Source organism: Pseudopipra pipra, chromosome 16 (assembly GCF_036250125.1).
Source record: "Pseudopipra pipra isolate bDixPip1 chromosome 16, bDixPip1.hap1, whole genome shotgun sequence".
NCBI lineage: Eukaryota > Metazoa > Chordata > Aves > Passeriformes > Pipridae > Pseudopipra > Pseudopipra pipra.
In genome coordinates, this window is record NC_087564.1 from 2,436,351 (window position 1) to 2,452,608 (window position 16,258).

A 16,258-nucleotide genomic window follows, 5' to 3' on the forward strand; every position below is an offset into this window, starting at 1 on the left:
CGCCGCGCGCGCGCCTTTCCGGCGGGGGGGGCGGTGAGGGAAGGGACGAGGGGGGGGGGAGGCGGGGCCGCGCCCGCGAGCGCGCTGACGCAGCGCGCAGGCCCCGCCCCCGCCCCGCCCCCGAGGGCTCTGGAAAAGAGAAGAGAAAAAAAAACTTTTTTTTTTAATTGAGGAATCAACAGCCGCCATCTTGTCGCGGAGCCGGAGCGCGGCGCGGGCGGAGCGGGCCGGGCCGGGCCGGGCCGGGGGCAGCGGGGCCGCCCCACCGCCGCACGGGGCAGCCGCGCCGAGCGCCGCCGACGCGCACAGCGGTGGTGGGGGGGGGGCGGCTCGAGCCGAGCAAGGGGCGCAGCCGCCCGGAGCCAACCGACCGCCGCCGCCGCGACCGGGGGGAGCCGCCGCCGCCGCCGCCGCCGCCGCGCCGCGCTCATTGTTTTGGGGCGGTTTTTTTCGTGGGGGTGTCGGCGCGGTTTTTTCCGCTTTCTGACGATTTTTTCTCCTTTTTTTTTTTTTTTTTTTTTTTAATTTTTTGCCGCCCCCCCCTTCTCTTCTCGCCCCCCCCCTCCTCCCTCCTCCCTCCCCTACCTCGGCCGCGGGCGGGCGGCGGGCGGGGGCCGGGGCGAAGCCGCCGCCGCGGAGGGGAGGGGACGGGGCGAGGCGAGGGGAGCGTGTGGGGGGGCGGAATGCGCCCCGAGTGACGGCCTGAGCCGCCATCCGGGCACCGCGGCGGGGGGAGCGCCCGGGAGGAGCGCGGCCGGCAGGGAGGGGGCGCTGGGCCCTTCGCTCCCCGCCCCGAGCCCTCCTCCCTGCGGCCTGCGGCGGCCCGGCATGGGGGAGCGGGGGCGGCCGGCCGGGCACTGAGCGGCGCTGTTGGGTTCCCGAGCGGCGGAGGAGCGGGGACAGCGAGCTCGGCCCCCCCCCCGGGGCACCCCCCGACAACGATCACCGGCTCCGCCGCCTCGGCCACCATGGCGGAGAACTTACTCGACGGGCCGCCCAACCCCAAGCGAGCCAAGCTCAACTCGCCGGGCTTCTCCGCCAGCGATAGCACAGGTAAGGCCGCGGGGGTGGCTCGGGCGGGGCTCCACGGCGGTTCCCCCCCCCACACACACACACTCCCGACCGCCCCGCCGGAGGGGGGGGCTGGGGGGCCCGCCCGCCCTGCCGCGGTTCCCGGCGGGGGTGGGTTGGGCCTCCTGCACTCGAAGTTACCGGGCGGGACCCGTACGCCAAGTCCCGTCCCGGCTATAAATAGCGGTTGGAAAAGGCGTTTTTTTGAGTCGGGTTTCCCCTTCTTTTCCTCCGTCGTCCTCGTTTTTAGCTCCCTAGTTCGGATGATGGGGGTGCGCAGGTGAGTGGGGTGCGGGTAGGGAAGGAGAAGGGCTGACCATCCTGCTTATTGTAGAATCGTGGAATGGGGTTTGGGTTGGAAGGGACCTTAAAGCTCATCTCATTCCAACCCCCTGTCATGGGCAGAGACACCTTCCACTGTCCCAGGTTGCTCCAAGCCTCGTCCAACCTGGCCTTGGACACTTCCAGGGATGGAGCAGCCACAGCTTCTCTGGGCAACTGTGCCAGGGCCTCCCCACCCTCCCAGGGAAGAATTTCTTTCTGATATCTAATCTAAATCTAAGCTGAAGGTGGCTTCATGGAAAGGTGGTCAGGGTTTTTATGTACTCCTGAAAACCCACTGCTAACAGCCCTATACAGGCTCTTCCACTGTGCCCCTACATGCAACACATGTAGGAATAAAAACGGAATAAAAACTCCCTAACAGCTTCTTAATCGTGGAATGGTTTGAGTTGGAAAGGACCTTAAAGACCATCTAATTCCACGCCCCAGTTAATACCTTGCTTTTTTCTTTCCGTGCCTCCCCACCTGTGACTCAGGTTTAAGGCGCTTGGCTCAGTCCCGAGCGTTTTTCCTTTAAAACCCAAACGATTTGCAGATGATAATTGAAGTTGTGGGGTTGGTTGTGTGACGAAATGCCCGGCAGCCTGGCAGTCGGGCTGTGTGTAGTCTCTCTGGCGTGCCTTGTTCTTCAGTTGTGATGGGTTTGTAGATAATAAGGTGCATCAAAATGTTTCATTTCCAGCAGCGCCCGCCTGTTGTAAATACACACGTGTGTGCACAAGAGCATGTGTGTGTGGACCGACATCTCCCGGTGTTCCCACTGTTTCAATCACTGAAACAGTGGTTTCTGAGGAACACGAAGTGTGTTGGACTTGCATTTCTGCTTTCAGAGATTAATGAATCTTGTGAAAGGGACAGTGATAAGTTAATCATGCTATGCCTGCTGTGTTTCCATAGACTGAAAAAATTATTACTATAATTGAGCTGATAAATTCTGTGGTTTTTTTCAGCTTGCTCAATCTGCGTTTGGCAATAGTTGTTAGGTGTCCTTTAGGGGTTTTTATGGTATCCTTTTCTTTTCAGCCTACAAGTAAATGAAACAAGCGAGAAAGAAACAGTATCGAGAGTAAGACTTGTAAGGGAATATCTAGGTGAGGTCTTGTGATTGAACCAGGTTAATCCCTTTCGTGGAAGCAGTGGAATATACGGGAGGCTGATACACAAGTTGCTGTGAAACGCTACACAGTAACTCAGGTTAAATACAGTTTTTCTTTAAGTCTTCAGCTAGACATCTTAGGCTCTCCTGGTAGCCAGTGAAAGGTGTTTGAAGAGGTGCCTTGGATTTATTTTTTTTTTTTCTTCCTTTTTTGAAGTTCACTTGGTCTGTTCTGGAATGCTTCAGTCTTAATTACGTCCTGTTCAGCAAGTTCTCGTGCGTCTTGGTGAGCTCTGTGCAGTGCTGGATGTGTGAACTCCAGCATCTGCAGAAAGTTCTGCAGGGCTGAGGGGGCCTCTGGGCACTGGGATGGCAAACCCCAAGCTGTATTTTGGACAAGTGTGTCCGTGGAGTTCTGTTGTCGCCCTCGTGTTCCACAGGCAAAAATCTCTCTCTGCGGACAGCGTGGGCCATGTTTGTTCACTCAGAGATTTATTTTTTTTTTTTTTTAGGAAAAGCACTTCTAGGTTTGTTGCCAGCACTTAGTGCTGCTTGTTGAAGCATCCCTGGTGGTTTCTGTGCGTTGTAGCAGGTGATACACATAGTTTGAATAGTGACTGCTGTCAAAAACCTGCCCTGGACCTAAACCAGGCTGGCTCCCTGATGCCGAGGCTTAAATGAAAAAGTTCTACCGCAGCCTGGAAAGGGGCTTTTGTGACTGGAGGAGCCTGGGGAGGTGGGTTTGAGCCTCGTTGCCTGGATGAGCAGCGAGTTGTGTGCGGGTGAACAGCACTGTAATTGCAGTGGTCACCCCGTGCCGTTGGGTGCTGCGGCTGCCGCGGCGGGGACGTGCTTTCAGTGCTTTCACAGCCACCGCGGGCCCGGCTGGGCCGTTCTGCTGCTGAGCAGTTCAGCTCCCAGCCTGCAAACGCCCGTACCCGAGGGTCTGGTGGCAGCCCCGAACGCTGAAAGCCACTGCTCATCCTTGTTTATATTTCTCTCGATGCTTTGATGCGGTGATGTTAAGCAACTCCTTTTGTCAGGGTAAGTTTTAGCTGCCTTTAATCTTTCTGATAAAAATAGCTCCTCAGCTTACCAGGGCGAAGTTTGTGCCGTTGAAATTGGTCTGCTTGCGTTCTGAAAATACAACCTTTCCTGTTAAACCCAAGCAGCTGAATCTAATGTCTGATCTGGAGAAGGGAGCAGAGATGAAAGGGTAACAGAAATGGGTGCTGTGACCAGCTTTAAATTTCACGATAGTCCCATTTTGCAGTTGCCCCGCTGCTCTTTGTATGAATAAGAAAGGTTAAGACTGGTGGCTGTGCTGTATTGAACAAGCTGACTCCTGTGCTAAAATGTCCGTGGGAAAGATTTTTCCTTGTCTAGCCAAGTAGGAGTAGTGCTTTTGTCTAATTACTGCTTTATTAGATACACAGTCGCTTTCATACCTAAACATTTCTCTTCTCTGTGGCTGTTGTGGGAGATTCTCATCCAGTATGGGGCAGAATAAACAAGGGACTCTTACAAAAAGTAGAAATACAGTAACTTTGCTTATGGCAGTGTGTTATTTTAATGTTGAGTGTCGTGATTATTTGGTATGTTGCTGGCATTGGTCCTCCAGCAGAATATACAGAGAGCCCACGTTGTTCTTGAGCTGGTCTGGGGCTGAATGCTGCACACCACACGTTGGGAAAAATACAACTGTGTGGAGCAGCAGCAAAGCTGGAGGTGTTCAGTGCCCCTGGACCATGGTCCCTTCTACAGGTGGCTCGGTGGGGTCTGGGTTGCACTGAAGTCCTGCCTCTGCCTGCATTGGTTCCGTTCCCTGCAGCTTGTGCTGCTGTGGAGCTGCGCCGGTTCCAGAAACGACACCGCGTAATGTGGGCCAGGGCAGAGGGTGTCCCTGACGGCATCAGGACTTAACGATTCCTAAAGTAGGTGAAGTTGGGAAGAAGGTGAGATGAGCGGCTTCAGAAACCCCTTAGAGCTGGATTTTCACCTCAGAATTTCTTGGGGGGGGGTGGTGGTGTTGATTTTTTTTCCCCAGCTGAAGCAGCAGAGCTGCGGCTGCAGAGTCCGCGGGCTGGCACCCCCGGGAGCTCCCGTTCTCCTCCCAGCCCTCGTGCTGGCACCCAGGACCCGGATTCTGTGCCGGGGGAAGGCTGGCCCTGCCGCACGTGCCTTCCTACGTGCCGTGATAAGCAGATCTCTGGCTGACTCCCAGCCAGCTACAGAACTTCGCAGAAGGGAGTTCGTGTCGATGCGCAGCCTGATTTGATCCTGCTCCCCTGCCAAAAACCAGAGGGGTGTATTGCAGTCGATTTAGGTTTTAGTTCTAAAAGAGGTGGACAAAACCAAAGTAGCTTAAGGAGAGCCAGCAAGGTTTTGTAAGCTTGTGTTCATGTTCTTAGCTGAGACTTCAGGTGGAGTGACGTCTCGGTGATCTAAAACCAGATCTTGTTTGGGCACGTGGAAGCATTAGTATGGATGTTTTAAAGGGTTCATTCCTGTGTGGCTGAGAAGCTCCATGGAAGCCTGTGTAATTGGTCTGCTCTTGTTCTGTAGGATATGTGCAAAACTTGAGTGTCATTTGTGTGCTGTGGCAGTAAGAACTGCAGTTACATACGTGCTTCCTCCATCTCTCCCTGGAACAAGGAAAGGGGTAATTCCATTAAATGACCAGACTTGGATTTATAAGCAGACAATCTGGGGAAGAAATGCATCTTCTGAAAAGCTGTAGATGAAGGAGTGTGTGCAGTTGTAATTATTCCACGGGAAAGTCCTCTATTTTGTGGAATTTGCACCATAAGTATCTGGGGTGGGAGGTGGGATATTTCATGGCTATATTGTTTCTTTTGGGATATTTCATGGCTATATTGTTTCATAAGACCTAGCATTTAGGTGTAACAATGTGGGTGGTGGATGGGAAAGGAGGATGCCAAGCAAGAATGTTTACTTTGAGCTGTGAGTTTGATACAAGCTGATTATTTTCTTTTCCACCCGAAGTGACTGACCCTCATAACTTGATGCCAGCAGTTGTGATCTGGAACAGGAGATTTGTAAGATTAGAAATGGGCTCATTTAGAGAGTCTAGTGCAGCTAATTCTTACCAATTCCTAGAGCATTGCTGATAGCAGGATATTGTGTACTTTCTTAGTGCTTGGAGACTTTTATAGATTTTTTTTTCCAGGGAGTTTGATACTCACATCTGTGTGTGGGGGATGAAAAGTTGAGCAGGTGATCTGCCACTCTGAGCATGTGTCACAGTCCACAATCTTTTTTTTTTGGAAGTCATATTTTGAGTGATAATTGCACATGTACTGGGGAGTTTATCAAACTGATTCCTTCCCTCTTATGACTTAAAATTACCTCAGTAAATGCTATTTTGTGCAGTGGTGTAGAGCTCCTGGAGAAGCCCTGCCAGCAGCAGGCAGGAATAGAGGCTGTGCTTGGGGGGTCAGTCTTTGCTGTACTCCAGAGATCTCTTGGTAGCTCGTGAATGATTCCCAGTTTTCTGCTGCAGATGATTCACTTTCTGGTCTGGCTGGACGTTCCTTGGCATCATGATCCAGTGCCATTAATTATTTCTACAGCAACATGCAGTGTTTTGTTATTATACCTGCAGCTTCACATTAAAAAAATCCCCATGTTCTTAGTGTTTACCTTTATTAGATATTTTACTCTCTGTTGTTACCTGCTAATAGAAAAGAATATGAACAAAACCCCTCACTCTATTAGCAAAATACTGCAAGTCAATGTGAAATCAGGGTGGAGGGGGTAGTTGAAAAACACAATTTGAAAAATTCTAGTGTTTGTTCTTATACAGGGGAAAAGCATGTGGGTTAGCTTAGAAATCTGACACTTCCACCCTAATTTGGTTTACACTTTAAAGAATTTTTGCTTTGTAAATCTTCCTTTTAACATATGTTACGTTTTCCATCTGTCTTCTCAGATGTCTGAGATACAGAGAGAACCTAAATCGTTTATTTAGAAACTCTTTTAATAGAGATGCCTCAAGAAATACTGTTAGGTATTGTGCACAATCAAAGTGTGAATGAAAAGAAAACTGAAACTTCTATTAGCCCTGATAATTATAGCTCGGAATCTAAACCCCTTATCATATACTCTTCAAAAGCTTCATTTTTCCTTTCCTCCTTTCTTGTTCACCACCACTGAGAAATAAGGATCTTATTTGTGACACTGGATAAATACGGTATCCTTGGTTTGCAAAACCTTCATTTATATATCTGTAGGTCTGTAAAACAATCTCCTTCCCTGCCGCTCACATTTAATGCTGCGGGAGCTGCCTCGGGAAGACAATGCTGTCCAGAGGAGTTGTTCTCCCTGGGTGATCCCCTCCCAGTCCCACAGGCAGACACATCCCTGCTGCAGTTGGATGTGGCTGAGCCAGGCATCGGAGCTGGATCCTTTTGGTTGCAGAGTGAGAAGTCAAATGGAATATTAGATTCCAACCCCTGTCCTTGTGTGTGTCACCCGAAGAGCTGCTCCTGCTCTGCCCGGCTTTGCCACCACGGGTACTTGGGTGGCTGATTTAGTGGGTGTTGGTGATGACATCACTTCTGTGTAGTATCATCTCACAGAGAAGAGAACTGGGGAAATTACCAAGAGGCTTGAATTCAGTAAGTGCTGAGTGTAAGTCTGGTTTGGAGGAGCTGTGAAGTTTTTTTTCCGAAGGTTCATAAACTCCCTTAAGGAAAGTCTTAATGAGAATGATTCAAAACAGCCTCATCTCACCGAAATCAGTGCTTTAAAGTAAAATAGATATGTGAGGGAATTGGGGCTTTTTGGATTGTCAGTTACGGTTGGAAGGTTTTTTAGACAGAAATGCACAAAAATCATTAGTTTTAAGCACACATCTGCTGTTGCTTCCTTATGTGTATTTGGTTTGTTTTGGTATGTATGTTCTTGCACAGCTGAATTGGAGTTGCCAAGTGAAAGACACTTCACTTAAGTTTGGTATCAGAAGTAGGGAGGGAAAAGTGGCATTAAAAAGAACAGAAACACAGTTTTTGCAGCTGTTGTATGTCATAAAGGAGACCTCAAACTTGCCTGTTTCCTAGTAGTCTCGCTTAGCCTTTTTGTTTGTTTGTTTTAATAATCTTATTTCAAGTACCTATTTATCTGGTTTAGTTTTCACAGAGTAAGCCTGTTCTGTGGTTCTGGTGGAGAAGGTGCACTAAGGTGGGAGCTTTAGGAGGAAGACTCATGTAGCTGAAGGGAATATTGGGAGCTGCCTGAGCTGGAACTGAGCCTGAGTTCTCATCACCGTCAGTCACTGTGGGGAGGATGGGGACTGAACACTTCCAAGTCTGAACCACCTTTGTTGACAGTATATTTACTAAGAAGTCTGTGGCCAGGGAATGTCACAGTTAAAGTTTGTTTGTCAGGATAATTCATGTCTTTGCATGTTATCTGCTGATTCCTTTTCCAGCTGGGCAGGGAGGGTGGCACAGCGAGGGGAGCAGTGGCTCTGTCAGCTCAAGGCATTTGTGTGCAGACACTGGTTTGGTGCAGACCCTGCATTTCACGCTGCCTGAAGCAAGTGCCAGCTGTTAATTACCAGATTCTCAGATGAGTCCTCTTTAAAGGGTCATCCCCAATTTAAAGGTTCTGTCAGCTATAAAATTAGGGCAACAGACCAGATGTGTGTGTTTGTGATAGGATGAGAAGGCAATCCCGCTGCTGTTAACGTGCTCCAAGAACCTGAAAATATTTAATCTTCTTCAGGATGATCTTGTGAATGGGAAGCTGATGTTCCCAGTGTGGTGTCTCCCAGTCCATAGGCAGATTGTTTGCCTCCTTTTCCTTCTGCCCAGGTTTCTCTCCCTACGGCACAGAAATGTCCTGGGGCGTTTTGGTCAGTGCCACCTGCACTGTTACACCGTGTCTGTGGTGTGGATGCTGCTGGGTGGCATTTAAAGTTACAAGAGCAAACGCAGCAACAGTGTCAAAATAGGGAAGGCACCTCGGGAAGGGAGGAAGCAAAGTTTTGGAGAGGCTCAGTAGGACCAGAGAAGGGTAAAGTCAATCCACTGTTTGCCACCCGATGGTTTCAAGAACAGACGAGAGTGAATGCTCTTGTTGGGCTGCTTCTGCTACATGTTTTGGGGGTTATTTTGGTTTTATCCCCCTCTGGTCTCGAGAGGCTGGCTTCTTATCTGAATATTTTTCCTATTTTTTTCTTTATATAAGCTTCAGTGCCAGGTGCATTTAATGTGCCCTTATATACTACTTTGTAATTGATAGGGAAACATTCAAGCAATCCAATTATTATGGAAGGGTAGATCTGAAAACAGGGATAATTCCTGAAAGAAGCCAATATCTTAGGTTTTTCTAGGCTTTTAACACAGACTGTATTTTCATTACGAGCACAGCAAAAGAGAAATGGTGGAGACAATTTGGATGAGTACAGCAGAGGTTATGACATTGTGACACACAGTGTGCAGGTGGAAAGAGGCTGGGAACTAAGCCTGGTGTAACCAAGGAAGGATCTCTGTTCATAACATTTTCATGGAGGTGAGAAAGAAGCCAGGGACAGAACAGATGACCTTTCCTGTGTCAGGTGGTGCTTGTAATCACACCCATTAGTTGTGGTATAAAGGTTATAGATACCTGCATTTTCCCCATCCTGACTCATGTGTCTGGTGTTGGGGCTGGTGTCAGGACCATTTTTAAAATAAGTCAATCATACTGGTAGTATTGGAGTAGAGATTAGAAGAGAAGGGATGCTTTTTCATTAGTTTTGAGATTTGTTTGCTCTGTCCAATGAGCTTCACTTTTGAAAAGTCACTTAGTTGCTGAAGTCTTACAAAAATAAACTGGGGGAGATTTTAGAAGTGTGAAGCTGCTTTAACTTGAGATTAACAAGATTCTAAAGTGATAGTGTCCCTTTGGCTTATTGGGATGCACAAAATGGATCTAATTTAATTGATTTTAGGAACTTTGCTGCTTAGCTGCATGTCTGTACCCTGAATGGGATTCATCTTATGAAGGAGAGTCACACTTTGCCAGAAAACAAGTTGCAAAGGAAGCGTGGCTGAATGAATGCTTCCTTCACAATCCCCCCATCCCCAAAATCCCAGCCCCAGGAAAGCAGAAGGCACGTGTTCCACCAATTTTCAAGAAGAGCTAGAAGGACAATACAGGCAACTGGAGACTGGTCAGCTCCTTCCATCACTGGGAAGGTCATGAAGGAGCTGGAGTGAGTTTAGTGAAGGACTAACAAGGAGATTGGGGGCTGGAGCAAGTGCCTTCTGATAGGAGCCTGAGGGGCTGGGCTGCAGACAGACCTCCTGACATCCTTTCCAACCCCAGTAACTGTGGGTCTGAGAGTGCCCTGATAATGATTCCAATGAGTTTCCTAGAGGCAAGTACCAAGAATTCCAAAAGGTCAAGCTCATTTCCACGTATCAACATATTTGAATTTTGACCAGTCCACTGACTTAGGAATGAGCAAACCAGACCATATTCCTTTCTCATCCCAAGTGCAAGTAGTTCAATCAATCAGGCAGGAAGAAATTAAGAAGTTAAATATTCAGATCTCTTATTCTGCAAGCCCTCAGTTGTTGGGACTCACCCAGATCCCTGCTGCTGGATCTCTCATTCCCCCTTACCACCCTCCACTCAGCTGGGTGTCCTTGACCCAGCCAGGTCCCTCATCACCATCATTTTCAACCAGGTTGTTAAACATCATGTTCTGAAGAAGTGTTGCTGCTCTGCTGACAGTCAAGGTCAGAGGCATCACAATCTTTCTGTGTCTTGTTAGGTAGAGACACTAATGTAAAGTTTCCTTACTGGAAATTTTATATTTTCCATGAACTCGTTGTTTAATTGCTCTAAAACATTAAATGCTGTAATTTTCTTTTATGAAACAATAAATTACAGAATCCTCAGACCTCGAAAGGAGGTTGGAATGGAGGTGGTAATTGCTGACTGCACCAAACAGTGTGGCTATTGAGGGGAGCTACCTGACAGCGAATTTTAGGGAATGGCTGGAGCTCTGAACTGTTGAGGCTTTGTCTGCTGGGGTCTGGCGTGATTGAAAGAGGCCTTACAAAACAAAATTGGGCTCACTGAAATGTAACAGCTATGTTGGCATGAAAGAAAGGCACGGTGAAAATACTGCCTGTGTGCTGGACTGCAGTGTGACTCCAGTGCCTGCTCCGTGCATGGGCAGTCAGGTTGTGACAGGAAAACTCCCAGTCACGTTTCAAGCAGAGATTGTGCAGCAAAAAACGAAACTGAGTTTGGTAGTTCTCCTCCTGCTTGCTCTGTGAGATAACAAGTCACGTAAGGAAACACCTTAGAACGTTTGTCACCTCTCCAGGGTCAGCTAAAGGGGAAAAAATTGTGACATCCAAACAATTTAATTGATTGAATACGTATATTAAGAAAGTCTCCCAATAACAGTCACAAGCAGTCATACAGATGAGAGTGTTCTGCCTTGAGGATGCCACACAGTTTGGGCTTTTTTTCTTCTCAAAAGACTTAGAAGGAAACAGAACATCTTTTTTTATTCTGGTTTCTGAAAGTGTTGTCCAGGAAGGCAGAAAACTGTGACATTTAAGCTCATAAAACTGAAATTAGGAGAGAAAGTGTTTCAAGTGTGGTTATCTTCCATGTGTGAAAATAGCTGCTCAAGGAAGGCAGGATGCTCAAATTGGAGAAGGAGCCTTTTGGAAAGAGTGGGGGGGTGGTAGTTGCCTAGTGCTTTTCCATGCCTTCCAAAAAACATGTCATCTCTGGTTTTTGGTGAGGATGCTTGGTTTTATATAACAGAGGTAATGAAAGGCGTGAGGTTTAGGATCAGAAGTGCTGTGTTAAGAGACAAGGCACTGTGAGGTGATTCTGCACAGCCTTAGTCAGCTCTGCTGCGTCCTGAGCACTGAATTAGAGGGATGTGCCTTATGAGTTCAGGGAGTCTGTTCTCCTTTAAAACCCAGATCACTTTTCCCACTCTCTGTGCTCGGAGAGCAGCAGTTTGGAGGGATGGAGCAGCTCCAGAGCTCGGTGGTTGCAGTGGGACCCCTCAGCAGAGGTGTTTCCTGGGCACTGCTTCAGGTAACTGGATGGAAGGCAAAGACATCCCTCGATTTTTAGGCTCTTGGTAGCTGCCTTTGACTTTGAGAAATAGTTGAAGCATTGAGAATTGGATCAATTATGTTCTTCTTGTGAGGATGGAGGGACTGCAGTTGCTTTTCGTTTTTCTGTCAGTAGAAATAGGCCGTGTTCTTATTATGGCAGATTTTTATATGTGTGTAAATATATTTATTCTTTTTATAACTGCCTAGACAATCTCTTATCTTTATGGATTTGTTGCAGACATGCTCAAGCAGATTTTTTGTTTTGTTGTATTTTATAACTGTTGTAAAATGTGCCTTGTGTTGGTGTTTTTAATGTACATGACTGATTAAATATAAAAGACGATGATTAATCATTGTGTGAACATTTGAATTCTCGGTGAATTTTTACACAACCACTGTGCTAAGTTGTTTACCTGCATTTTATTTTCCTGCTGGCAGAGCTGTACGTTTTCCATGCCTAACCTTAATGTACAGCCTCCTTACAGGAGCTTAGGAGCAGTAGGTTATTTCAGGTTTTAAGAGGCTGTATTCCCAAATGCTTTCTTCACTCTTTTTGTAAACTGCAAAAACATTTCCAGTCCTTGGCTCTGGCAAGACTGAGTCCAGCCAGCCAAGCAAAAAAAAAATAAAAAAAATGAAAAATTGAGCATTTATGCTCCAGCATCCCATTTGGAAATACAGCTGGAAAATAATACCCTTTAAGCAACAGCAGCATCTTCCCCCTCTACATTTTGTCACCCCTCTGCCCCTGTCCTGGCACACACACGCATCTCTTGTTGATGAAATACTAACAGTTTTGGGGCAGAAGCTTGGAAAAACACCTTTCTGTGGGATTTAGGGAAGTTGTCTGCAGGAGTGCTGTAACTCCTGAACTTAGAGCGGGGCGGGATGACGAGAGCAGTTTAACAAAGGCAGAGCCTCAGCCGTGGCCCCGTGTCCCACCCTCGGTGACACACGGGCAGATGGCTGTGGTGGAGCTCCAGCTGCAGTGGCAGAGCCTCCGGGCATTCCAGGATGGCAAGAGCCTCCCAGCACTCCAGGATGGCAGAGCCTCCCGGCATTTCCAGGATGGCAGAGCCTCCCGGCATTTCCAGGATGGCAGAGCCTCCCGGCACTCCAGGATGGCAGAGCCTCCCGGCATTCCAGGGTGGCAGAGCCTCCCGGCATTCCAGGGTGGCAGAGCCTCCCGGCATTCCAGGGTGGCAGAGCCTCCCGGCATTCCAGGGTGGCAGAGCCTCCCGGCATTTCCAGGGTGGCAGAGCCTCCCGGCATTTCCAGGGTGGCAGAGCCTCCCGGCATTTCCAGGATGGCAGAGCCTCCCGGCATTTCCAGGGTGGCAGAGCCCCCTGGCACTCCAGGGTGGCAGAGCCTCCCGGCACTCCAGGGTGGCAGAGCCTCCCGGCACTCCAGGATGGCAGAGCCTCCCGGCACTCCAGGATGGCAGAGCCTCCCGGCATTTCCAGGGTGGCAGAGCCTCCCGACACTCCAGGGTGGCAGAGCCTCCCGGCACTCCAGGATGGCAGAGCCCCCTGGCACTCCAGGGTGGCAGAGCCTCCCGGCACTCCAGGGTGGCAGAGCCTCCCGGCATTTCCAGGGTGGCAGAGCCTCCCCGCACTCCAGGCTGTGCCACAGGGACCCGACACCCACCAAGGACTCACCTGTGGACAAAACGGGCTGGGCCCCCACCAGCCAATGGGTTTTTCATCAGGAAGGGTGAGGGATGGTTAAAACCAGGGAAATCTTGGAAGAAGGAAGGTAGAAGCAAAATGTGTAGGGAGAGACAAACTGCAGCCTGGTCAGTGTGGAGTGGTGGTGTGGGAGAGGAGGGCTGGAGCAATCGAAGGCTGGAAGGGAGCTGAAGGTGCAGCAGGAATTTCTGTAGAAGGCAAGCTGAAAAAGTGAACTAAACACTTGAAAGGAAAGGCAGCAAGTAAGAGAAATTAAAAATACTTTAATGAACCTTGCTAACAAAAATATGACCTCGTTACCTGCCAGCTTGGAAGGGAGCAGGGGGTCTGTTCTGAGCCGGGGGTGTGTCTTGTCACAGCCAACTTGGTGCAGTCCTGGAGGGATTATTGACTTCAGTAGGTGCTGGTGGCAAGGTGGGGCCCTGAAGGACGTGCTGCTGTGAGCCTTCAGAACAGGCAGAGTTGAACATTTTTGACTGTGTTTACTGTGACTGTTGATGTAACTCACTGGTCATTGTAAATCTGAACATTTTTACTCATTTTCCTTCAATTAGGTGTACTTGGAAATTCACATGCTGATGAAATGTGTGGGATTTGAGTGTACTGAGATTTGTTGTTTTGCATCCCTGCTTTGTGATACAGGTTATGTGTTGTCTGGGGTTTGTTGTTTCTTTTCCACGTACCATCTTACATCGTTTTTGCAGCCTGGGTCTTCTTGTGGTTGAAGAGTGAATTAAACTTTAAAACAATGAAGCTTTTGGGATGCTCTTCTTTAGTAAAGATCTTTTCTTTGCTCTAACCCGGAAAAAATGTGGTTTGTCTGTTGCTCACTGTGAGGGACAGGAGTTTGTCAGGGCTGGTTTGGGGGGCAAAATAGAAGTTTCACATATTTATGTTACAGTGGGGAAGTGGTTGTTTTAGATCACATCCCTGGACTGGAAAAATCTTCTGAGATGAGCTGCATGTCTGAATAGCTGCTCTGGTGAACTGTGGCTGGTCTGTGTAGATGTTTATTAGTATTGCTTGTGCTTGTCTTTATGTCTTCAAATATATAACTTTTTATTTTTATATGGAAGTACCTATATACAGTGAAGTAACTTTCTATTTTTTAGTTACATGCCAAAATAACCTTGTTGCACAGATGCTGCTTATTTTAGTGAATATTTTAGTGAACCTGAGTTGCTCCTTAAAGGAGTAAAAAAAAAAAAGCCCCAGCACTTTTTTATTAGTCTGGGTGTTCCAGCCAGGCAGAGCTGTTCCTTCAAGTGGCTCAATGAAGATTTGATTGATTTATTTTGCTCATCTGGAGAGTGTGTGGATTACCTCTGTCAATACTGGGCATGATAAATGAGGGCTGGGCACTTACAAAGCAATTTGAATTATTTGAGCTGTTCAGGAACCAAGCAGTGGCTTGATTCAAGAGGCATTACAAGGAGGAAATGCTGAGTGCATTTTGGGATCTTCTGAAGGAGTGGATCACGGTAGGAATCGATGAGCAGAAAGTGATCTGAGGCGTGTTCCTGTGTGAGGCTGGGATCAAAGTGCTGAAGGAGTGGTGGTTGTGTTTTGGTAAAGCTTTGAAGCAGAGCTGGAAGATGTTCTTTGGCCATGTGCACACGTGAATGGCAGGGTTGGGGAGGATTGCTGGGTGAAATTCAGTGCCTTGGGATTACAGAGGAGGTCGGGAGAGGTGACGTAATGGCTCTTTGGGGAGAGTAAATCAATAGGAAAAAACCTCTTATTGTTTCCACTGTCATCTTTTAGCCAAAACAAGGGGAATTAGGAGTTAAGATTAGATCATTGTATTCTTGCCACCTTAGTTTTCTTAAGCTTTGTTTTGTCAAGTCTTGCCAAAAAACCTGCTTGTTGGCCAGTGCTCTTTCTTCCCTGTATGGTTGTTGTGTGCACAGTGTGTACCAACAACTGCTCTGAAAGGCTCTGGGGTTTGTGTCCCAGGGCCCCTCACTCACAACTTGAGTCGTGGGTAAAGATGTACCTGAGTGCCTGTCATTGTTAGCACTGGTACGAAGCAGTGAAGAGAAGTATTTTAGCTACTTGTCTGTCATGTTTTCTCACTCATGTTTCTGTTTTAACTTGTAGATTTTGGATCTTTGTTTGACTTGGAAAATGATCTTCCTGATGAGCTGATCCCCAATGGCGAGTTGGGCCTTTTAAACAGCAGTGGGAACCTCGTTCCAGATGCGGCTTCCAAACACAAACAACTTTCTGAACTCCTGAGGGGAAGCAGCGGCTCTTCCCTAACCCCAGGCATTGGCAGTGTGAACTCCAGCAGCCCCGTGCAGCAGGGAGTTGGTGGGCAAGTCCAGGGGCAGCCAAACAGCGCGAGCATCGGGAGCTTGGGTGCGATGGGGAAGAGCCCTCTGAACCCGGGGGACTCGGCTGCTCCGGGCCTGGCCAAGCAGGCAGCCAGCACCTCTGGACCTACCACACCTGCCTCCCAAACCCTGAACTCTCAAGCACAAAAACAAGTGGGGATGGTGACGAGCAGCCCTGCAACATCACAGACTGGACCTGGGATATGTATGAATACTAATTTCAGTCAGACACACCAGAGCCTTCTCAACAGTAATTCTGGTCACACTTTAATGAATCAGCCTCAGCAAGGACAAGGGCAGGTAATGAATGGATCTCTTGGGGCAGCTGGAAGAGGAAGGGGAGCAGGAATGCAATATTCTGCCCCTGCCATGCAGGGGAATGCAGGCAGTGTGCTGGCAGAGACTTTAACCCAAGTATCTCCACAGATGGCTGGGCACACCGGGCTGAACGCAGCACAGACAGGAGCAATGACTAAAGTATGTACATGCCATTTAATATATTCTGTTTACTGCACTTGTTTTTTCTCCATACAGGTGTTTAGGAAATGTAGTAGACCCTTTTCTGGAACAGAACTAAAGGATGTGCTTTTTTGAACCTGTAGCTATCCATTTCAGTCACCA

General features: G+C 48.4%; 1 protein-coding gene across 7 annotated transcripts in view; it reads left to right on the plus strand.

Moving 5' to 3' along the window:
- Nucleotides 1-526: 526 nt before the first annotated feature.
- CREBBP (CREB binding protein) overlaps nucleotides 527-16,258 on the plus strand; it is a 95,432-nt gene continuing 79,700 nt past the window's right edge. For 3 of the 7 annotated variants that reach the window (XM_064672615.1, XM_064672616.1, XM_064672618.1), the window contains exons 1-2: nucleotides 527-1,053; nucleotides 15,402-16,114. In XM_064672615.1, coding sequence (XP_064528685.1) covers nucleotides 969-1,053; nucleotides 15,402-16,114 — 798 coding nt within the window. In that variant the 5' untranslated portion in view covers nucleotides 527-968. The remainder of the gene's footprint in view (nucleotides 1,054-15,401; nucleotides 16,115-16,258) is intronic. The other 4 variants (XM_064672617.1, XM_064672621.1, XM_064672619.1 and 1 more) reach the window with 2 other exon arrangements.